Source organism: Syngnathus floridae, chromosome 6 (assembly GCF_059516105.1).
Source record: "Syngnathus floridae isolate MCC-2025c chromosome 6, RoL_Sflo_1.0, whole genome shotgun sequence".
In the NCBI taxonomy this organism is placed as follows: domain Eukaryota; kingdom Metazoa; phylum Chordata; class Actinopteri; order Syngnathiformes; family Syngnathidae; genus Syngnathus; species Syngnathus floridae.
Genome location: NC_142418.1, coordinates 17,835,961 through 17,858,981, shown reverse-complemented (window position 1 = coordinate 17,858,981; position 23,021 = coordinate 17,835,961). Strand labels below are relative to the sequence as shown.

The 23,021-nt window shown below is 42.2% G+C and overlaps 3 protein-coding genes and 1 long non-coding RNA gene across 8 annotated transcripts in view; 1 reads left to right on the top strand and 3 right to left on the bottom strand.

The window, feature by feature from the left end:
• Positions 1 to 2,137: 2,137 nt before the first annotated feature.
• On the bottom strand, positions 2,138 to 5,414 carry LOC148397035 (annexin A2-like). The gene is made up of 13 exons (XM_088379175.1): positions 5,274 to 5,414; positions 4,789 to 4,846; positions 4,612 to 4,705; positions 4,187 to 4,281; positions 3,984 to 4,097; positions 3,764 to 3,854; positions 3,531 to 3,610; positions 3,406 to 3,465; positions 3,197 to 3,290; positions 3,034 to 3,129; positions 2,895 to 2,953; positions 2,400 to 2,522; positions 2,138 to 2,322 (listed from the first exon to the last, which is right to left on the bottom strand). Exons 2-13 carry the CDS (start codon positions 4,834 to 4,836, stop codon positions 2,263 to 2,265), a joined length of 1,014 nt encoding a protein of 337 aa, XP_088235301.1. The 5' UTR covers positions 4,837 to 4,846; positions 5,274 to 5,414; the 3' UTR covers positions 2,138 to 2,262.
• Positions 5,311 to 11,849, bottom strand: ice2 (interactor of little elongator complex ELL subunit 2). Of its 3 annotated transcripts, none has more exons than XM_088379173.1 (16): positions 11,718 to 11,849; positions 11,509 to 11,610; positions 11,108 to 11,423; positions 10,914 to 11,033; positions 10,713 to 10,847; positions 10,443 to 10,559; positions 10,086 to 10,245; positions 9,701 to 9,864; positions 8,904 to 9,606; positions 8,356 to 8,519; positions 8,149 to 8,278; positions 7,362 to 7,446; positions 7,182 to 7,232; positions 6,077 to 6,320; positions 5,634 to 5,796; positions 5,311 to 5,446 (listed from the first exon to the last, which is right to left on the bottom strand). In XM_088379173.1, the coding sequence occupies exons 1-15, from the start codon at positions 11,765 to 11,767 to the stop codon at positions 5,683 to 5,685; spliced, it is 2,655 nt and encodes an 884-aa protein (XP_088235299.1). In that variant the 5' UTR covers positions 11,768 to 11,849; the 3' UTR covers positions 5,311 to 5,446; positions 5,634 to 5,682. The 3 variants fall into 3 exon arrangements, with proteins under 3 accessions (XP_088235299.1, XP_088235300.1, XP_088235298.1); XM_088379174.1 differs by lacking the exon at positions 5,311 to 5,446 and having other exon boundaries at positions 5,508 to 5,796; positions 11,108 to 11,271; positions 11,369 to 11,423; XM_088379172.1 differs by lacking the exon at positions 5,311 to 5,446 and having other exon boundaries at positions 5,508 to 5,796.
• LOC148397034 (uncharacterized) lies at positions 7,601 to 11,469 on the top strand. The gene is made up of 3 exons (XR_015859109.1): positions 7,601 to 7,666; positions 7,809 to 8,001; positions 9,388 to 11,469. It is a non-coding gene; the product is annotated as an uncharacterized LOC148397034 (long non-coding RNA).
• Positions 11,850 to 12,396: 547 nt separating the features above from the next.
• The window catches only part of roraa (RAR-related orphan receptor A, paralog a), a 143,977-nt gene continuing 133,352 nt past the window's right edge, over positions 12,397 to 23,021 (bottom strand). For all 3 annotated transcript variants that reach the window (XM_088377968.1, XM_088377969.1, XM_088377970.1), the window contains 6 exons: positions 22,490 to 22,611; positions 22,271 to 22,403; positions 21,173 to 21,280; positions 19,878 to 19,988; positions 19,591 to 19,703; positions 12,397 to 18,775 (listed from right to left, as the gene is read on the bottom strand). In XM_088377968.1, the coding sequence (XP_088234094.1) occupies positions 18,611 to 18,775; positions 19,591 to 19,703; positions 19,878 to 19,988; positions 21,173 to 21,280; positions 22,271 to 22,403; positions 22,490 to 22,611 (752 nt within the window). In that variant the 3' untranslated portion in view covers positions 12,397 to 18,610. The remainder of the gene's footprint in view (positions 18,776 to 19,590; positions 19,704 to 19,877; positions 19,989 to 21,172; positions 21,281 to 22,270; positions 22,404 to 22,489; positions 22,612 to 23,021) is intronic.

Below are 23,021 nucleotides of genomic sequence, written 5' to 3'. Positions count from 1 at the left end.
TGTACCTAATGAAGTGTCCGTGTGGTTCCCTCGTTAAGTGCAGGTGCGTGAAAACTTTTAGCTCCTTTTGAACGTGAAAGTGACCAAAAACTTTTCACGCAGGTGCGCTTAACGAGGGAATCACATGGACACTCCATTAGGTACACCACCATTTTCAAGTGTACCTAATAACAGGCCACTTTATCTTGGAAAACATGTTGGAACGCGGCCCCGAGGACAAGAGCTTGACACCTGTGAACTTTGACCATGATATTTCCCTAATAAAGTGGCCTGTTATTAGGTACACTTGAAAATGGCGGTGTACCTAATGGAGTGTCCGTGTGGTTCCCTCGTTAAGTGCAGGTGCGTGAAAACTTTTAGCTTCTTTTGGATGTGAAAGTGGCTAAAAGTTTTCACGCAGGTGCGCTTAACGAGGGTCACTTGGAAAACATGTTGGAACGCGGCCCCGAGGACTAGAGCTTGACACCTGTGACCTTTGACCATGATATTTCCCTAATAAAGTGGCCTGTTATTAGGTACACTTGAAAATGGCGGTGTACCTAATGGAGTGTCCGTGTGGTTCCCTCGTTAAGTGCAGGTGCGTGAAAACTTTTAGCTTCTTTTGGATGTGAAAGTGGCTAAAAGTTTTCACGCAGGTGCGCTTAACGAGGGTCACTTGGAAAACATGTTGGAACGCGGCCCCGAGGACTAGAGCTTGACACCTGTGACCTTTGACCATGATATTTCCCTAATAAAGTGGCCTGTTATTAGGTACACTTGAAAATGGCGGTGTACCTAATGAAGTGTCCGTGTGGTTCCCTCGTTAAGTGCAGGTGCGTGAAAACTTTTAGCTCCTTTTGAACGTGAAAGTGACCAAAAACTTTTCACGCAGGTGCGCTTAACGAGGGAATCACATGGACACTCCATTAGGTACACCACCATTTTCAAGTGTACCTAATAACAGGCCACTTTATCTTGGAAAACATGTTGGAACGCGGCCCCGAGGACAAGAGCTTGACACCTGTGAACTTTGACCATGATATTTCCCTAATAAAGTGGCCTGTTATTAGGTACACTTGAAAATGGCGGTGTACCTAATGGAGTGTCCGTGTGGTTCCCTCGTTAAGTGCAGGTGCGTGAAAACTTTTAGCTTCTTTTGGATGTGAAAGTGGCTAAAAGTTTTCACGCACCTGCGCTTAACGAGGGTCACTTGGAAAACATGTTGGAACGCGGCCCCGAGGACTAGAGCTTGACACCTGTGACCTTTGACCATGATATTTCCCTAATAAAGTGGCCTGTTATTAGGTACACTTGAAAATGGCGGTGTACCTAATGAAGTGTCCGTGTGGTTCCCTCGTTAAGTGCAGGTGCGTGAAAACTTTTAGCTCCTTTTGAACGTGAAAGTGACCAAAAACTTTCCACGCAGGTGCGCTTAACGAGGGAATCACATGGACACTCCATTAGGTACACCACCATTTTCAAGTGTACCTAATAACAGGCCACTTTATCTTGGAAAACATGTTGGAACGCGGCCCCGAGGACTAGAGCTTGACACCTGTGAACTTTGACCATGATATTTCCCTAATAAAGTGGCCTGTTATTAGGTACACTTGAAAATGGCGGTGTACCTAATGGAGTGTCCGAGTGCTTCCCTCGTTAAGTGCAGGTGCGTGAAAAGTTTTAGCTCCTTTTGAACGTGAAAGTAGCTAAAAGTTTTCACGCAGGTGCGCTTAACGAGGGTCACTTGGAAAACATGTTGGAATGCGGCCCCGAGGACTAGAGCTTGACACCTGTGACCTTTGACCATATTTCCCTAATAAAGTGACCTATTATTCGATTAGGTACACCTCATGGACACTTCAATAGGTACACTACACGAGGTAAACATCACTATTCATCACAAGCTGCAAAATGTTTTTGTGCATCCATTTAGTTAAATTTTAGTTTATGTTCGGCGCTTTTAATGGGTGTTGATCATTTGTGCAAATGTCAAGTATAATCTGTGATTTCAGATTTACAAATAGAAATAAATGTCAATGTGCATTTATTTCATCTGATGGTAGCAACTGGATGAGGGCTCAACTGAAAACGTCACGTTTTTAACGCTACTATACCGCCCTCTTGAGGAGGTAACAAGAAACTACAGACAAGACAACGCTTTTACTTTTATTATGCTGTGCTGCTTTATTGCTTCCATAATACTTAACATTCTTCACATTGCAAAAAAATATTGCTGCTTTAGCATACTAGGTCCAGTTATTTTCATTTATCAAGTGAAAGAATTTACTCCTCTGGTCCACAAAGACCCAGCAGAACCCTCTGGTAGTCTCCCTTGGTGTGTTCCTGCACAGGGAGCACAAAAGAGCAGCGTCAAATCAAGCAGCTTGTATTGTGATGACGTCACCCACTAGTGGACTCACCATGATGGTCTTTTGAAGAGACTGGCCGTGGTGGGCTTTGTATTCCGAGCAGATCTTCTTCAGGTCCACTTCACAGCGTGACACAATGATCCTGCTCACCACCTTTTCCTTGGCTCCTTTACTCTGAGAATAAACATTGAGAACACATCAGCACACATTCGGCTCTAAATCAGGGCACACTTGTTTAGCTGATCCACGACCTCTATGAATGTGACGTAAAATACTCTAATGATAGCAAATTAGGAAGCGTCCTGAAGGTGGCACTGTTGCCAAACAGTGTTTGAAGAATGTGTCTCACAATAATAATCCAGCAAAAACTACAAATATGTCCACAGCAATTCATTTCTATTTTGACTTATCATCCCGGCAAATATTCATGTACCTGATATTTGTAATACAGCATCAAAGTGCTTTTTACTGCCCCCCCCCCCCACAATCCTCTAGTATCACTTTAAGAGAACATTGAGTTCATAATACTGTCCTGTATCCATTTACCTTCATAGCGTCGTGCAGTTTGTTGGCAAAAAACAGCTGCTTATTTTCAAAGCTTTGCACTGAGAAAAAAAATGCAAAAAAAATAAATCACCATACAAGTAATCATGCGAGTTTTGCATTAGATGAAAATGTCAAGTACCTAGAACCAGGAAGGACCTCTGAAGGTCTCCTTTGACTTCCTTCATGATGCTTTCCTGCATATCGTAGGGGCTGTAACTCTTGTACCTCTGAAAAACTGCCGAGGAAACATACGCTGCTTGATGTTGACAAAACAAAAACACGCCTTGTGGCATCCGCCGAACCTCTTTGCAGGTGGGGGACGCTTCTCTCCGTCATGATGGAGATCCAGGTGGCCACATCCGTTCCTCTGACCTTCACGCCGGCGTCATATAGTTTCTGCGTTGGATCGATAAATACCATGCAGTTAGCAATCAAGTTTAAAATGAAAAAAAATATAAAAAAATCCCAACTTTTATATGTGAGGATTTGATCAGGTGTGGACACAACTCACTCTGGCATCGTCGTCAATCTTCTCATAGTCCACCACAGAAGACGACTCGTCTCTCTTGGTCTGCACGGGATGAAGGTTGGCATGATTCCATGTCCAAATTATGACGGCAAAGTGTTCGAGCGCACCTGAACCAGAGCCAGCAGCAGCTTTGCAAAGTTTCCAGAAGTGTCACCTGCTACGTCTTTATCCAGGTCCTTCTTGAATACTGCGGAAAGGCTTCCATTTTAGATGGCAAGCGAGGTGTTGCAGAAATGATGGCTACTATGTTTATATTGCGGAATTTAACATACAACAAGTCTCAATTTCTTTTCATTTGAGTTAGTATAGTTCATTCTGCCTTTTTGGCGTTCTTACTCACACTCTTTGTAGACTTTCTTGATCTCCTGCAGCTCGGCGTTGCTGCGGGAACACAGAATCTCGATGAGTGTTTCCTCATCAGTGCCAAGGCCCTGAAACACAAGTCACAAGACACACACTATGTAAAAGACTGCATTCTGCGCTTTCGCCACAAGAGGGCGGTGTAGCTCAGGAAATGAGCCTGCCGGCAGGCTGGATAAACATTGTGACCCATTGTGTACCTTAATGGATCCTCTGATCTCTGAGGCATCATACTGGGACGTGCTCTTCATCAGACCAAGGATGACTGATTCCACGGAGCCCGACAGCGCCCCCTTCAGAGCTGAGATCATGTCCTAAAAGAAAACAGCGTCATTTTAGTGAGGATAAGCGATTCAGAAAATGTTCTGTAAGTCAACAAATAGCAACAGGAAACATTCTTTACCTTCTTTGCTCTCTTTTCATAAGCAAATGCAATTTCCCTCCTCTGAGCGTACGTCCGCTTTGTTAGGACGTCAATGATGGTCTGTTCGTCCACACCTGAAGGCCAGAAAAGATGCTCTGTGAGTTACAACGTTATTTTTGTTTTCGTTCCTTGAGCAGTCAAAAAAATGCAACTACAGCACCTTTAAAACTTTTGCAGGAACAAATGACAAAGTAGTGCCACGCTAACAAAATGGAGGTCTTGTTTGCCATTACCAGGAGCTTCCAGTATTTTGCACAGCGCTCTGGCAGCTCTGAGGTCACAGAACTGGAGCACTTCCCAAATTTTTTTTTTTATTTAAAAGCCAGGATGCTGACTCACAGACAGTTTGACCAAAGAAACTTCAGCTGCATTTATTCATCAGGAATGTACACAATGAATCTTGCCTTTAGTTTTGATAGCTGTCTCTATCCTCGCAGCATCTTTTTCAGGGTCAAAATCCAACGCAGGTGTCACAGTGGGGTATTTGGGTTCATTGGACTGTGGGATGGAAAAAAAACAAAAAAAAACGTTAGTCGATTTAATAAAAGATGTCGTCATGTAAAAAATGTTTTTGACTTGACCTCAGCCTCAAGGGACAGTTGCCCCAGGAATTCAGCCACCATCGCCATTTTGACTGCCCTGCAAAAATTGACACATCACGTGATCATGAATCAGTGTAATCCCACTGAGGCCACCTTTTGTTGATTCTCCTGATGTAATCACATTCTTCTACAGCCATCTCCGTAATGGACCAATAAAAGACACGTATGCGCGTTTGCTGTCATCGGTTCCCGGTCAATGCAATTAGAAGCGACTTGCTATTCATTGACACACACATGCAGTGAAGGGACACGCCCTGGACTGCAGTATGAAATCACACAGCAGTCACACATGTGGAGCGGGCTCGATTGTTCCTGAACACGGGAAACAAAACATCGGCACAAACAATTCAAGATAGGCCATGAATCAGCTATTTTTTTCCCTCCAGAAGGTTTTAAACATTAGAGCACGACAAAGCTAGTAAGTTTTCAATAGCAGCGTGTCAAGCCACAACAATGAAACTTACCTCACTTGTAGAAGTTGGCACAGGACGAAGCTGATGTGTCGGGAGTTTTGGGTGTGGAGCTGGAACGCCAGTGCGGCTGACACGGAGAGGACTTCCCCTTTCACCTCCTCCTCCTCCTCCTCCTCCTCCTCTTTCCACCCATTTGTGACTCCACCCAGTTGGACAAGCTGCCACTGCAAAGTTGATCCTAACTATGTCAAACTCTTCAGCTCTGATAAATAATCTCTGATCTAATCAGGTGACCCCCAGGTTTGCAACTTTATTGGGCTTCCATTTTAGAGAAGTACAACTAAGAAAATATACAATCATGGCTGCTTTAGAAAACATAGAAACTACTTTGAGCGTTTTTGCATGGAGTACCTCGCATATAACGTGCTGCGAGATCTTAAAATGGATGCTGGCTGACTTTTTAAATGGAATTGTTGCGATTTGCTGAGTAGTAGTTTTTTTTCTTTTTTTTCTTCTTCTTCTTCTTCCCTCCTGGCTTGCCCGCCGTCCCTGCCGCATTCGCATCGATTGAAGCCTGCCGCAAGCACAGTAACAAGAGGACAAATGCTTTTAGGATTCAAACTGCACCATCAGATATTCAAACAAGATGGAGGATTTTTGTGTCGACTTTGCGTCAGTTGTGAAGTGAACGTCAATGAGCTGACTACAGTAGAAGCGAGTATTTCACACTGCAATGCTTTCTTTTGTCCTGCTTGTTGGTTCTGCACTTGCAGGAATGCAGCATTGGCTCTGGTTCAGCCAGATGCTTGCTCGAGAGCATTGAGAGCACGTGAGATTTATTTACTTATTTTTACCTGTGGCACAGATTGCGGGGGAAAGGTGCAGGGGACTCGTCCGTGCTTTTTGTGAAAGGGCAGCACCACGGTGGGATCCACGGGTATCCACGGCACGGGGCCATTTTCGGGAGGCCGGGGTAGATCGCCGTGGACTCGGTGCAAGTCGTAAGCGGTTCGACACACTTTCTCGTCGGTCACTTTTAGGAAAGTCACAAAAGGCTCCCCTGGTTTGTGGGTGATCAGGTATTGCCCTTCTTCCAATCTACAAACACATATTGCATCACAGAAGGCGTGTCAATGCATTCAGCGTGATTTCATCCGGTGAGTGGAATGTGGCGGAAATGTGGTTTGTCTATTGTGTGTTGGGAGTTGCGCAATTGCAATAAACCTACATCGCAGTTCTAAGCCTGAAGGTGTCGGGACCTGAGTGAACTTTATCATTTTCAAACAGAACGTACTGTATGGACAACCTGCAGACCTATCAGAGCACAAGCCCAACCCTCAATGATAACGTTAACAATAAACAAAGTCAAATGCCCTAATCGGTGTACCGTTTAGAATTCATCCAATGGTTTAAAAATAAAATAAAAAAAGTCTCAAATGTCACAAAAACCGTAAAAGTTGAGACCTTCAATCTGCATTTTGTTTGGCTATCAGTGACTGATAGAAGAGAGGAAACGTGTGAGGGCACTTGGGAAAGTTTCTCAAACTACTTAGTCCAATTCATTAAATATGAATTACATCCACAAATGTATTTTTACCAAACGGTCAATATCATAGCACTGAAAGCATAATGGGCCAGGGCTAATAAGCGGAAATGATCATGATCAGAGAGCTTGCCAACAAACGGCTCAGTTTAAATGTCCGCTTAATGTCTCTATCAAGTGAGAAGTGGTTTGATATCTGTCAATGCCACAGCGACCGTTCACTGACAATTTTAGTGGCCTGCTAGCTAGCGCTAACAACATGGAGGTCTGGTCTAAGTACTGTCATTTTCCCCCCAGGTTGGTTGAATTAATTGATATCAAAAGAGTGAATGAAAATATGTAACAAATAACGAGACGGAGTGGGGCCAAGTATGAACAATCTCAAGTGTTTGTTGTCTTTTCTGTTAGCGACTTACTTTGTCAGCTTTTTCAAAAGGTGGTGCAGGATGTTGAGTGACTTCACCGGGCTGTGAACAAAAATAAGTCGGTGTCATTATATTGACGTGGACAAAGTGTACAAGAAAAATACTGATTTTGCATTTTGAGATTGATCATGAAATCGTCATGAGAATCATCACGGAGAGGCGTCAACTCACTTGAACCCGCAGGAGTTGTTTTGTCGCCACGCGTCAGGCAGCCTTCTGAGCAGCGCAACTTTAGAAGTGTGTGGATTGATGTGAGCTACGTGGAAAGAAAGGGTTAGCGAGGAAGCTCATGAGTGCACACAACGATTGCTTTCCTCCCATCAACGCCGGCAGCGTTGACAAAAGGCGTGCAACATCTCCTTTCTTACATTTTCAACAAATCCTCCCTTCAGTCATAAATGAATAAAAGCCACAAATAGAAGATGACCACATGATGAGCCATCAGGCACAAAGAGGGAAGTCTTCTATCGGCTTACGTAAGTTTTAATTTGTTTCAATTTAGCTTGAACACACTGACGTGGTTAGTGGGAGACTGAAAAAAAAAATATGAAGTTGTTTTGTCAAAATGTGTGTTATCAGAGAGGCTTTTCCACAGCTCCACCCGTGTTTTCACAACAGATAATCATGTCCTAGAAGAACCAGTAAAGTCAACTTTGGACTACCCGTTGGAAGATTTTAAAGCAAACCATATGATGAGGAAGTACACAGAAGAAAGACGAGTTTCCCTTTAGCTCGAGGTTGCTTTTAGGCTGTGGATGTTGTTATGGCAACAGGGTAAACTGGAATCCGACAGCAGTGGGAGGAGGAGGAGGTGAGTCATCTAAAGACTATTCAAACGGTTTACATGGGAGGGTCCGCTTGCCTCAGTCAATGCGGGGGAAAATAAAATGTCTCATAAGTGGAACTTTCAAAGAAATGAAAGAAGCTACACGGTCATTATTCTAATGAATATTTTTACCTACGAAGGACACCGTAGTGGCGTGCAGTGCCGTTTCCGTCCACAGCTGGCAAGCCTCGCTGCCGGTCAGACACTCGACCCCGTGACACAGCTGGTACTCCAGCTTGGGCAAAACATGCACCGGCACAAACTGATTTGAAGGAAAATAAAGAAATATCAGCTCAAAAGACATTGAAATGATGTTTATACCTATTTTGACATGCATACCTGGCTGGAGTTTTTCACCGCTTTTCGAGCTAGGGAGACTGAGCTCCGTACTACGATGAGAACGTCTTGGAGACTGAAGAGCTCATACATCAGGTTGCCGCTCTCCGGGGACGTGTAGTCTTGTTGGTTTTCGGCGCCAGCCTGCAGCTCCTGAGACAATATTTCTGTACGGGGTGGAGGAAAACATAGGTCAGATATCAATAATGAGCTTCAAATCTATTATATTTGACTACAAAGTGTTTATGAATACCAGTGGGTAATGTTACAAAGACCTTTTTTTTTTTTTTTGCTTCAAAATCCACTACATAATTGTTGTATTTACTCTTCATCTTTTAGAAGTGTTTGACCTCTAACATTTATTTAGCTACAATTTAACTTCCGTCAATTAATCATTATTGAACTGTTTCATTTTTCTATTTCGAAGCAGTGTTAATGTTCAAACTGTGTTCAAATATTGCAGCATTAACAGGGAGCAGGTAGGCTAGGGGAAGCTAGCTTGTTGCTAACTGCTAACGGGCAGCCTACCAATAGCGTTTTAAAACACTAACTTTTCTTCTCTGGGGAGCTCATATGGATCACTGGAGGAGCAGATGAGGTTTCTCCACTGTGCGGCCGGTTCCTCTCCAAGTAAGAGGTGACGCATGGTTTCACGAGCGATAGCGGGAGGGTGTGTCGTGGGGGCTCCACGCATGGGGTGGGTGAAAGGCTCTCCTGGGACAAGGTGTGGCTTTTGCTTGCGACATCACTGGCCGTGCTGAACGTGGCCGTCTGCATGCGCAAGATCTCCCCCAGCTGGTCGGCCGGGCCTTTGGCTCTTTTGGACGCTTGCCTCCGCGTCGTCGGCCCTTTAGGAGAGGTGACCGACTCGGAGGCGAGGTCGGCGGGAAACGTGGAGGGCGTCGCGGCTTTAGATGGTGACGTTAAGTCGTCAATGATCAGTCGGTCATCCTCGAGGTCACTTTCCTTTTCAGATTCGCACGCTGGCTTTGCGGCGTTTGTCTCAACCGTCGGAATCGTCTGCTCTGTTGCCAGGTGATGCTTGAGATCTTCCGCGGAGCTGCACATCCCTTCCCCGAGAGGATTAGCGAGCTGTTTCGCCTTGCTCGCGCTTTGACCACGTTTCAGTTGCTCATTTGGTGTTTTCTTCAATCTCGTGACTGGCACCTCTCCAAAAGTCTCCAGGTCAGTGACATCCACGCCAAAGTCGAGGTCATCATCGGCAAGGGACATCACATTTCTTTGGGGGCCCTCCTGGTTTGGAAACAATTGAGGAGTCGTCATTAATAGTTAAAAAAAACAAAAAAAAAAAACAATAAGAAATGTTAGTCGTGTGAGCGGATGATACCAGCGAAGGAAGTTCGGTCATTAACTGGGACATGTTTCTTGTTCCATTCTTTATAATGGAGAGCTTCAAACTCTCCTCGTGGTAGATGAGACTCTTTTGTCTCACGGTTATTTCATTGTCTACTAGGGCTGATTCTATGTAAACAGTCTTCTTCTGACTCACACCTGTGCAACAAAGGATTTTATGACAGATTGTAATCACGAGCTCTATAATCTAATCTATACAACATAAGACTTCATTCAATTGTCAACTCTAACTAAATGTTTGCAATTCCTGGAGAAATTGCATGAAGGTTGAAATGCTGAATGGAAAAAAAACAAAAATCCCAAACTTTTTTTTTTAAAAAACTTTTTCAAGCCGAAATATCATGATAGCAATACTGCACCTTTGCCATGGTTCATTCGAATGGTAACCGGAAGTTCCCATCTCTGAGCAAAATCAGGGCCGTGGTTGTCCAACAGCGTGACCAAGGCCTCCCGGGTGAGACACACGTGCGGCTCGTAGCGTGCACACAACTTCTCGGCATTATCGTCACTGCTGATTGCCTGCCGAGCATATCAATACAAAAGCAGTGGTGAGAGGAATCTTGGGCATCCCCTAGTGGCTTTTGTGCAAACTGCCGCAGTCAAAATGAAGTCGCAAAAGACCCGCCGGTCATAAATCCCCACTTTGGCAGTCACAAAAAGAATCTTTGCGCCTTACTTTATAGGAGTAATTAAAAAAAAGTGAAACAATTGCTTACAGCGTGTATGTCCTTAGCTTTTTTGGCTGGAGGATTTTCTGATGAAACACTCGGATAATCCGTTGCAAGCTGCGCATCAGCAGCCATTATTACGTGGCTTGTGATATCCATACTGCCCTGGGGAGATTAAAAAAAAAAAAAGAAAAAGTGTCCAAATACAGAAAGAAAGAAAATGAACCAACATAAAAAGAACACTTTTGCAATTCTACTTATTAAAACCACAGCAGAGCAACTACATGCTACACAATGGTTCCAAAAAGAAGATATCACCATGACGACAAGCTGCTTTTCAAAGGTGAGACACAGTCCCGGGTTGAACGTCCCGCCCGTCAAACTAGTCATCTCGCATATCTGATAAAGCTGGGGCAATGTTTGGATATGCTCCAAACGTGCCCTCAAATAATCCTGAGGATTAGAAAAAAAAATTAACAGTCAAGAGAAAACTACCATTGTGTGCCGTGACGGAAATACCTCAGCATATTGTAGAGCTCCTTGTGATATGAAATTGTAATCGTCTGCACATACTTTGGCCACATCTTGCAAGTACCTCTGAAATTGCATCACTTCTTGGTCTACTCGGGCTTTCAGGTGCTGAAAAATTACCATAAGCATAAGCAACAAGGAAATGCCGAGAGAAAATGACTATTGCAGGAGAAAACCGTCACCTCGGGAGGATCTCTGGATTTCTTACACAAAATGTCAACATACGCCCTCTGCTCTTTGCTGGACAGGCTGGACACACACGGGAAGGGCAGTCTGGGTTGAGGGAAAACATCACCTCCCGCGTTCTTCATCCGCACATTTGCTTTTGGGGGATTTTTAAATCCTCCTGGAGACTCCAAAGAATCGTCCATGAGAGAAGTGTCAGTGTCCATGGCGTCCCAGGGGGAGTCATCTTTATTGCTGCTGTTTTTAAACTGTGCAACCTTTTTGGTAGTAGACTTCGGTCCAGACTGAGCACCACTGGCATTCTCTGCAGGACTTGTATCATTGGAAAAACAGAAGTCACGCTAATCATTTATTTATTTATTATAAAATCTGTCGTTGTGTTCATTGACTGGCGTACCTTTGTAGCGAGCTCCACAGCTCTCTAACACTGGGTGCAAGGGAATATTGATCATAAGCGTCTTTGGTGAAGAAGGGAGCATCGGACCCAGGAGGGTCCTCCCTTAAAGCAATGTGTATTTTATATACCTTGGCATTTTATATATTTCTGTTATGTTAATGCAGAATTACTTACACTACACTACAAATATAACTTGAATAATTACTCACCTCTCCGGCTCCATAACTGTTACGGGTTGGACAGTACGGAGTAGGAGCATTTGAGCTAGCTAGCTACTAGTTAGTTAGCAAACACGCCAGGTGGTTTTCTTCTTCGCAGGAAAGAATAGCAAGTTTTATAGCTCTTTGTGTTGTGCTGCCCCCTTGCGGCTCCTAATCGAATGGGCCCGATAGTCAGTTGATATGCAACGAGTACCATTCGCCACCAAGACCAGTGTTAAAAATACAGTGGCGTAGTGGGCCTGAGTGTTCATCCCCCAAAACATGGTGGGTTTTATTCTTAAAATGTATATCCAATATTATTGCCAGTCTGTGTGATATTATGTAGTTCAAAAAACAACACTGCAGTTCAATATATATATATTAAAAAAAATACTGCAGTTAATGATTTCAATTAAATGTGTATTAGTGTAAACATTAAGGTTTGATAAAATGTTCCCAAAATATTTTAAAATGCACATGCATTAAACTTTTAATTAAAAAAAATCCTAACTTTCCACACAATTGACTATTCTACTAAATGACTACACAAATGATTTTGACTTTTTTTTCCAAAAGCTTTTTTTAATAATGAAACAAATAGCTGAATGTGACTCAATTGTAAGAAAATGGAATGATTAAGTCATCAACAGTTGAACCAACAAGACAAGAAATCAGCCAAGAAAGAAAAGCCCATTAACAAGCGGTAAATTTTATTATGGGATAACAGCACATAAAGCACATCTAAAACCGATGTGTCCAATGCACTTTTAATAAAGGTAATATTAAAGGTACAGTTTCTAAGTACAATATAACAACATTCATATTAGAATGAAAAGTATTTAAAAGACAACATTAAATTTCTTATTTTTCTTTACAGCCGTATTTACAAAATGAATCAAAATACTTATTTTCATATTTAAGAATCATCAGACAAGAAGGAGCAAAACTACGTTTGTGAGTTGACTACCTGCTAAAGAGAGTTCAAAAGAGCTGGATTCAAAAGGTACATGAGCATCTGGCCCCTAATTTCATTTAACATCAGTAGCAAACATGTGACTTGAAAATTGGTGACAACCACACGCTGATCTGAGCTTTCCCTCAATTTGCGTTGCTCTTACTCGGAAAAAGAAAGACTCCACCTCTGCTTCAACTTTCTTAGAACACGACCAACACGGACAACAACATGAAATGTACAGAAAAGTGGTAAAAATAGAAAGAAAGAAAAAAGTGGACTGACATATTTTCTTTTTTTCCAGGTAACCTGTGTAAAATGAGCATTCAATTGCCACTCAAACAAAATGAGAGGAATGAGTCCGTACATTGAAATCCTTTAACACTGCATGAAATTGTTTCACATGTTAAAAAAAAAAACAACAACTTTGTGAGAACTGAACAAAACACAGTTCAGAATACGGATCTTAAAAGGACAACTAAAATCACGTATGCGCTTTTGCTACACCGAGAGGCACTCAGTGTGATACACTGTATTTTATTGCCAGCATAATTGTATTTGCTACAATGACGAGGAAACGTCTTCCTTCCGTGTACACTTTTTCCTTCCGAATGGGCAACGGAACAAAATCAAAGCGCCACTTCCCTGCATTGTGTAAGGGCCTACGCAGATAACCAGCGAGTTACAGTAAATACTTGACAAACTACAGGCTCAAACTGTTCTTGTTGCTGAATTTAAAACTTACAATCGGACAAAGAGAAACAAAACACTGCTGCATCAGTTTGAACATCAATTTTTCCCCACAAAGCATCCGTTGATTAGCTTGTTACTTAGCCGATACTAGCTAAAGGAAATAAGTGCCTTATTAGGGACAGTCTAATATGCTGAATGGAAGGGTAAAAACATTTAACGTCAATTCATTGTTTTTAACTACAGAAAATTGGAGTGAAAATATTCTGGCAAATATGTCCGAACATACTTGTAGGATAAATGCTAGCATTTAGCACAAGTATGTTTGGACGTATTTGCTACAAACGTAGCTTTTATCCCATAATGCCATCAAGTAAAATAAAATAAAGTAAATCCGAATTCTTTTAAAAAACCTGATAACTTCTTACTAAAATTACTATGGAGATGTGGACTTTATGCTCACTTCAACATCTGAAATGATTAGAATGATCGCCTAAATATTTGGGAAGTCATGAACGTTAAACGTTTTCCTCATTAAGATGATGGGATTTAATGTCCAGAAAATCCAAAATATTGGACTGACCATTCAAATATTTGCATCAGTTAAAATTGGCATAGGTTGTAAATTTTGTTGATTGCTAATGTCTGTCATCATGTGCTTTTCCCAATCAATGGTGTCAGACATGAAGTTCTTTTTTTTTTTTTTTTTTTTGACGTGAAACATTTTAGACTGTCCCCCTTATAACCCCGAGACGAGCACACTGATACAGGTACTGGCTGGGTAACTTTTATCGCTTTCATTATCATTAATCGAGTCCTAATATCAAGATTAATACTGTATGCAGTGAAATGAATCAACTAATAGGGTGGCCAGGTTTAGTAATTAATCATTTGTTCACAAACGTACCTAGCACCACACAAAATAAATCAGCACACCCTAAGACTAATACTAAATGAAAGAAGCAAACTAGAATTATCCATAGAATATGGTGGAGCTGATTAGCACATAAATATTCTCATCGGGTAGGCCTTAGTAGCAGTTTTTTTTTCCTCTTACCTATACAGACAGAAGCTACCTTTATACACATGATCAATATTATTAAATATGGTGAGTGAACAGCAGAGGATGAGAGCGAGCAATAGTGAGAGAATCAACTTTACAGGCCATGTCAAGTTCTTGGTTCTCCACCTGGTTAAAACTCCAGATGTGCAAATGAAACCCAATTAAAATAAAATACAACCCAAACATGATAAATAAGAGGTGTATTTACATGCAGATGCTCAAAAGACTAATATGCACAGAAAGGAAAGAAAAATCCAAAATTATACACAAAGACATATATTATTGCTTGACATTCAATTATGGCTAAAAGTTGCTTTTCATTTTTTTTTTCTTTTAAACTATATTCCTACTTTGAAACCTTATCAGCTGTGCTTTGGAAAATGACACCTTTTTTTTGTTTTTGTTAAAAACATGACGGCCAACTTTGAAGCGTGACATAACATTTTCACAATTTGTCGGCAGGAACGCTCACTTTGTCAGTCAGTGTCGTGCTTGATAGGGAATTCATTATAGGGCTATAAACAATGCAAGTTCTTCCAGCCAAAATTGAATCAAAATAAAAAATATATATAAATAGAATTGTCAATAAGCGTCTTCCAACAGGTTTGGTGAGTCCAGTTGCATTGTTGAAGACGTTATGTCACACTTTGAAACTGCTACCTACTGAGGATGGATGGAGCTCAGCATTTCCAAAAGAGAGGAAAAAAAAAAGATTTATATATCAAGACCTTTTCATTCACATCACCCTGTTCCTTTGTAATTATTAAAGCCTTGTCTGGGTTTTTTTTTTCTCATTTATTTAATCACACTGACAACAAAACACACAAACGTACGCACAAACTATTGCTTTTTTTTTTCTTTTTTACAAAGAGACAACTGAGCAGAGACAGGAGGACCCGTTAAACTATACACTGATTGAATAGCACACTTAGCACACATCAATCCCTCGCTTGATGAAGTGTGACTGTACAGAAAGACGCCACTGTACATCTTTATAGTTGTTGGAGACTGGTGCGTCTGGTCGCCGCAAGCTACGGCGGATTTATTACTTGGAAACGTTTTGGAGTCATGTCAGTCAAACCCGTAATTACACAACAAGGCCATATTGCTTGTTTTTTTTTTTTACTGTAGGATACATTACAAAACACTTAATTTTTTCATGTTGAGCAATATTCCTGCAGTTTAAGGAAACAGAATAAATATCAGGAAAATTCCAGCTCTTCACGTGTGTGTGTGTGTGTGTGCGAGCGTCTATAACCGTCTCCTCCCTGAGCGGACACACCTCATCCTCTCGGCCGGGCCTCTCCTTCCTGGATTGTCTAGCATTTTTCCAGACTGGAAAGTTTGTTCTGCTGGGAGACTGAGGTTTTACTCGTGGTACAGGGCTTGTGCATCACAACAGAGATTATTACTTAGGTACAGCATAAATATTACAACCCAAACAGATTAAGTATTGCATAAGAATATTTGGTTTTGCTAACAAAGAGGGACCCTGATGACACCTTCATCTAAAACAGATCTTGTTGTTTATGAGTACTGATAAAATTGTGATTTTGTTTATTTTTCTTGGAGATGGTTTTGTGATATTTCATTTTTTTGTTAATCTCAACTATGTGCGGTGGAGCATCCCTGAACACAAACTCGGGCTAATTGAAATATACAAATAAAGTGTCTTTCAAACTAATTCACTGTACATATTATTTGAGCCGAAACTATAATAGCAAAACATTTATTCTAATAAATCTGATAATGGTGTTGTAAATTGCGATATTGGGTGGAGGGGAGAATCACAATTCTTTTTTTTTTCGTTCAGCCTTAACACAACAATGCAACAATCAAACGGCAACTCAAAAAGACGCGCAAAAACAAACTCTTCCCTGAGGGGTGACAGCACAAGGCGGGAGTTTACACCTTGTGCACATTGCACGGCAAAGGAATGATGGTGTGCAAGCAGCAAATCAAAAGTGGATTCAATGTCGTGGTTGGTGACGCTCTAAAGGGATATCTTTTTATTCTTTTTTTTTTCTTGAAATGTCGCCTTTAAAAATAAAGTTCCTCCTCCGAGTTGCTACTGAATTTGCTGGAATGTTTTAGGAGTCCATTCTACATAACAGACCAGAAAGCAGAGTACTGTTTGGCACATTCAGGTTTTTTGTGTGTGTGTGTGTTTGTTCTATCACTTTACGACCACACCGACAAGAAAGACACACTCAACAAAAACAGAAGCACAACAACAAAGCATTCTGAAAATAGCACTTGTCCTAGCGTTTTATGCTTCTCTTCCCTAATTGTACAAACAAGCGCTAGTCTAATTATTGCAGGAATATAGTTAAGTGCTATCTGACATCCCTCCCTTCCTCTCGTTCTGGAGTTCATTCACCAAATAAAAAAAAAAAACGTGTTACAAAAATAGAAGCTTTACGACCAGACAAGGCTTTGAATATTCACGTTCCCTTCATTGTTTTTTTTTTCTGCGTTGTTGGCCTGAGAAGGCAGATAAAGCCATTCCAGAAACAGAAATAAAATCTTTTTCAGTGTCAAGAGGCAGTTTTGTTACCTGCTGTACCACCGCCTTCCGCTAGATGGGGGTATTGGATTGCGGTCAGGGATGCAAATCAATACCCGCTGGACAAAATATTAGGGGGATCTCTCGTGATCGGGCATTGTGATTTCCTGGGAATGTTGGGGAATTGATCATTGTAAATACTTGGCGAGATTTATTCAAATAAAGTTTTGTGCTTTGATATTCTCATTCATTAAATTTGCTTTAACTCGCTAAATTAATAACTACAAGTATGATCGATTTTTTTTTTGCTCAGTTTTGATTGACCCCAACAGAAAAATAATAATTTCGAAATATCCTAATTATTGTGCTTCTAATTTGCAGTGGCATAGAACAAGAGGTGGACACTTAAAGGTATGCCTAATATTTTGGTGACCTTCCATGAGAAGCAAAATAGAAGTCACAGTTTGAACACAACCAGCAGAATCAACCAAAACTGACCTTCGCTTGCATCTCATTGTCCAGGCGCTAAATAAATCGGTTCAGGTGGGCCTATCTCTCATCCGCCTTCTCAAGACCAACAAAGCCGCAACGCCGAGCCGCTTGCCCGCCACACATGACCGACCATCTCCAGCTCCCGGGACGAGCCTCCGCGGCTGTGGTTTCAACTTGTATTTCTTCTTGTGCACATGCAACACATCACTAGGTAAATATACAAGTCTTAAATTAAACAAAGGTGTAAAGAAAAGTGCCTTATCAATTGAACAATTAAGAATCGTCTAACTACGAATATCATACATGTTATTTAAAATAGATTCTATAAACATTACTTTTTTTTCTGTATAGTAAGTACTTATGACCATATACCCTGTAGTACATTATAAAACAGGTGGAATGGAGCCTTTTCAATGTGTCGGTGCCCCGTGCTTCTCTGGGGCACCCGTCCAGAGAAGGATTAATAGCAGATGGCCTTACATGATTTCACTATGCAACAATGGTGGATGGAGGTTTTTCTTTTTTTTTTTTGACAACTAAAAATCATCTCAGTAGAATTACCAGAATTCTATTTTTTCCCCCCTCTCTCAGATCTTCAAACGATTGTCCACAGAGAGGTGCCGATTGCATCAACGTGTCGACGGCCCCCCCCACCCTCTCCCCTTCCTCCGAGTTGCTGCGAGTTTGCGTCCAAAAGATACGACTGAATACGAGAAAGGAAAACAACCCCCCCCCCCCCGAGAAAAAAGCAGAACGTGACCAAATTGTGCGCATTTCACTTTTGAACGTGTGGGACAATTATTGCAGGTTTCAGTGTCTAATAAAAAAATTGAAACATCAAAATGAAGGATTTACACAATTTCAAGTCGAACGATATCGTTCGACTAAATCCCGGCAAATGAACTCATGGTTGACATCCATCATTTTAAAATGCGCAAAAAATGGTCAAGTTCAAACGGGGCGGAAATGGTTTGTCCTCATGTTGGCCCCCCTCCACCTCCCCTAAAAGTCTTCCAAAGAAGTAAAACCTTGAGAAGCAACTCCACCAGCCTTACTCTTGGATGAAAAAGAAGATGTTGAGCAGCGTGCCATCTTGTCCACTCCGGTTTGTGCGGGGCACCGATATAAAGTGTCTGAGATTCCTCCTCCACATTCCCCTAGGGTGCGCTGGCGGGCGCACTGGCACCTGGCAGGGGCCGCTACCCGTCAACGGGCATGGACTGCTCAAAGTCTGATCCAAACAGCTCCTTATATAAAGGGGGGAAGTGGGCACGCACAATGTCTGGGTATATTGCTTTGAAAGCCGTGAGCTTCTCTGTATGCCTACTGCACAGCGCCCGCAGTGTCGACACTTTGCATATCAACTGTGGGGAGAGACGGAGAAGAGACAAGCTGTTTAGATTCGCAGCAAAGACCGGGAGGGAGGACACCGTGCCCCAATGTATTTCTCCGTCTTTTGACTCCCGCACGGGGACAAACTTGACGTGTAAATATTGAGACGAGCGCTCAGGCGTGAGGAAGTCTGACACCACGATTGATAAGGCACTGCGCTTGGGTTTCAATACAAATGCATTTTATGTGTTGGGATGAAACCTTATCGGGCAACTTTAATGGCACGTGGGCCCCGCGATCGTGAGGAGACGCCACGATAACTGGTGATTCCTAACCGATGTGTCAAATTTGACTGAATGACTCTGAAAGCTATTGTAAAGTCAATTTCATATTATGAATCTATGCTGTTGGTCAGTCAACATGTGTGGGTGTTTAAAAAAAAAAAAAATCAGTAACCAGTCTCGTGTTGAAAATGGCTTGCTCTGTTTGATGATGAAATTTTAATTTTATTTAAAAAATGATCAGTAACCAGTCTAGTGTTGAAAATGGTGATGAAATGTTAATGTTTGAACAAACATGGCTTTTGAGCTCTGGAAAGCAATCAATTTACAGGTACGAGCTGTTAAAATTAATCGGTTAATCGACAAGTAATTGAATCGACTACTATTTTAATCATTGAGTAATTATTTAGAGGCTTTTTTTAAAATCTCTGAATGGTCCAAATCTTTTAGTGTCGGCCTCAAATTAGTCGATTAATCGGTACAATAATCGATTCTAAAAATAATCAATAGCGACAGCCTTGGAGGATTCGCCAGGGCTACACACATTTTGGAAACATTGAGTGTACCTTTGTAAGAATTCCGTCCTCTCTGTGGTTCTTCTGCAGGACGTGCTGGAGAGCCAACTGGATCTTCTGCTGGAGTTTCTCCACCTTCACCTTTTCCTGGAGCCAGGATCGGTCTGCCAAATCGAATGATCACACCATTAGTCAGGAATCTCCGTGCGATAATAGAAAAAATAAATCCGGGGTGTTAATTTTAGCTGTAGACACTTAAAAAAACAGGCGGGTGGGTACATTTGTTCCTTGTCACGTCAAATTCAGGGCTCTCTTTTTGCACTGTGACTGACACCTACCAGCAGACATCAACACAAAGGCGGAGAACAGGGCGATCTCATCCTCAGACAGGTGCATCGAACACAAGTTTTTCCCAAACTCGAAGACGGAGCTGATCAAGTCGTCACAGCCTGCCACAGCAAAGGACAGAGCGAGAAAGCTAAGGATGAGGGAGACCAAAGAACAACACTCGCTCTTGATCTTTATTGGGAGAGAGGCACACAGGGAGGGGAGGGGGGGGAGAGGAAGAGGAAGGGAAAACATAAAGAATAACAGAGCTGCACGCTGACAGCGCATGGGAGCGTCTTCGGCAGAACAGGCACTGCGCTTTTACCCACTTTTGGCACTTGGGTGGTGTTACGCAAGGCAAAATCACGAGGCCTTTCGTTAAATCGATTATCTGGCATAGGGGGTGAATGCCAACCCGACTCGGGTGGCCTATCACTCCTCTCGGCCGTCCCCAAAAGTGACCGATGTGTGTGCGAGGGCTTGAGTCGGATCGTCGTAAAATATCCCGTCTTTAAATCGCATCGCACTCGATTGTATCGAGTTAGGTATCGAATCGCCTTTTGAGAGATGTGGATTAATTATTAATTAGTTTGATGCTACTGAGATGATAGATTACAATATGGAACAAATTTGATATGCAACAAAACCGATTTGAATCGGAAGATGTTTTGAGTTAAACATGGCAAGTGCATCAAATCGAATTGTTTCACTTGAAAATATAATCGAATCGTTTTTTATCAGAGAGATGGTTTTGAAGGAAATGCTACATTTACAGTCCTGGCTAGTTCATTAAAAATAATACGACAACAAAGAACTCATTGAGTCGCAACTTACTGATCTACTCTATCGAATCAAATTGGAATCCCACTTAGGTGAATCGAATCGAATCGTGTGGGAAAATCCTTGGCGGAAGGCTCAGCCGTGTCACGACAGCAAAACAAAAATGCTATTTGAGCTATCTGTCAGCCTACGGTTGATGTTTTTGATAGCTTTGGCCTAAAACGGCGGCGCTCTGTCTGCCTCTATTTATTCCACAGTTACAGGAGTCAGATGCAACCTTGCCTCGCTATCATCTCGCTCCTGGCATAAATAAACGCCGCAGAGACAGGCGATGCCAGGTAAAGCAGGGATGAACGCCCAGTGTTTGCTTCAAGGCCTTCACTATTGTGTGGAGCAGATTAGGAGATTCTAATTTTGGCTGCTACATCAAGGGAAAAGGAGTGACACACACACACACACACACACACACACACACAGTCACACAAGGTAACACAAAAGCACGCTGGGGAGGTAAGCGTCCACTTACCTAATGACTTGAACACATCTGGCCCGGCGTACTTTCCGTCAAAATACACCGTGTTGTTTTGCGAGTCAAAGGCACGACACATTCTGACAAAGACAACTTCCAAAGAGCCTGTGGAGACAGACGGCAACAACATGCTGAATTGTTCCTCCTTCCTACAGTAAGACATCAGTCAGCCAGGCCAAACACGTGCTTTTACAATACGAGCAACATCTACGCTTTGAAATGAAAAAGCCAGCTGTCAGTTTGAGCACCTTCACATGATATGATAATATCAGCCATAAGGCTAGTCATCCATAATGACAAGTCAGATAACAATTGCGCTTCATTTAGTAGCGCTAGCGCTTATTCAGTCAACCTTTATTGAACAAGATAGCGGGGGAATTATTCTGTCTACCCTGTAATTTGGAGCCGGATCAGGAAAAGGTAACAGCTAGCAGTAGTCGTGCTACTGTGTGACTTGTTTTATGATTAATACTGACAGAGGATGGAAAAAGCTCCTGGTCGCAACTGTAGGAACACCTCCACTCATTTAATGGTAAACCGTGCAATAGGGAATATACTCAAAATTCTGCCTTAAATAAATAAAAGTAAATAAAATCAAATAAAATTAAATTAAACAAAATTAAATTAAATTAAATAAAAAGATTTTCTGTCGAGTGCCGACAGAACTGGAATAAGTAGTATATCATAAGATTCTGATTTTGAGGGTCCTCAATATAATAATCCAGCCTATGGTTCTGTTCCAAATGACAATCGTTTGCTCGAATGCATTTGTTGCAGAATGCTTTGTGGGTTATCAGGTAAGCAAAGAAAAACCTTCTGGAGTTATGAACCAAAGAGCATCTTATTACATTTTGAATGACTGCGTCAGCAATTCTACATAAGGATGTTGGCAGCAAAGCTACAGCAGCAACATCTTGAAAAGGAGGTTGTCGGTTGAAGAAAAAAAAAAGTGTTCTCTGACATTGTTAACATTTATCTTGTGATGCGCCCATGCACGGGAAAGTCTTTGTGCAGTCAGGTCAGCTCCGCCCTAGTGACAATATCAGTATTATGCATGTGTGTGTGGTGTGTAAGTGTGTTGACAAGCTGTCATACCTGCTTTGAGCAGCACTATCTGATCGTTCTGACACAGCTCCATGAAGCCATCGATGCGCTTGGCGAACTCCACCACATACTGAATGGCCTCTGTTATTTTGATAGCGCACAGCTGCCACATGACTTCCCGCGGCTGAAAAGACAACGGGATGGAAATGAGTGAGCCGCTTGGACCGGACGGAGGGGGGAGGGGGGGGGGGGGGGGTGCGGTCAAGCTACCTTGCTCTGGTAGCTCTCCACCTCCTCCTGGAGGAAGGCTTGCCAGGTCATCTGCTGAAGCTCCTCTCTCAGGTACTGACATGTCTCCATGTGTGATTTGGAGATATTCTGGGCCAAGTGCTCTGAAAAGTTAAGTTGGATAAGTTGAGTGAGGAAGAAGAGCTGCTACAAGAAAAGATGATTTATTTGCAGCAAGGAGGGGATGCAGATAGGTGGAGTCTTCTCCCCGTTTTTTTTTTTCCTTAGTGGGAAAAAAAACCAAAAACGCTTGTTGACATTTCCTTTTACTGCCTCCAGGAAAGCTCATAGCTTACGATTGAGGGAAAGCCAATCTAGTTATGACACAAATGCATGGAGGGGAGGGGGGGGGGGGGTGTTATTCACTCAAACAAAGGTCACATTTGCTCTGAGACAAGTAGTGAGCAGAAGAATTTAAATGGTTTTGAAAACACATCTGTTAAAAGGACTTCCTTGGCACAGGGGAGCCTAAAAAAATGATTTCCCCAGACGCCTGCCCTGCTGGATCCTGATT

Bases quoted from the DNA above. Each gene is read 5' to 3' on its own strand.
- LOC148397035 (XM_088379175.1), bottom strand. From the start codon at position 4,836: ATGGCGATGGTGGCTGAATTCCTGGGGCAACTGTCCCTTGAGGCTGAG. The intron at 4,706-4,788 runs GTCAAGTCAAAA...TCCATCCCACAG, and splicing joins AACTGTCCCTTGAGGCTGAG to TCCAATGAACCCAAATACCC. The intron at 2,323-2,399 runs GTGAGTCCACTA...CTCCCTGTGCAG, and splicing joins CTCTTCAAAAGACCATCATG to GAACACACCAAGGGAGACTA.
- ice2 (XM_088379173.1), bottom strand. From the start codon at position 11,767: ATGCTCCTACTCCGTACTGTCCAACCCGTAACAGTTATGGAGCCGGAG. The intron at 9,865-10,085 runs GTGCAGTATTGC...TTTGTTGCACAG, and splicing joins TCGAATGAACCATGGCAAAG to GTGTGAGTCAGAAGAAGACT. The intron at 5,797-6,076 runs GTAAAAATAAGT...TGCTTGCGGCAG, and splicing joins CCCCGCAATCTGTGCCACAG to GCTTCAATCGATGCGAATGC.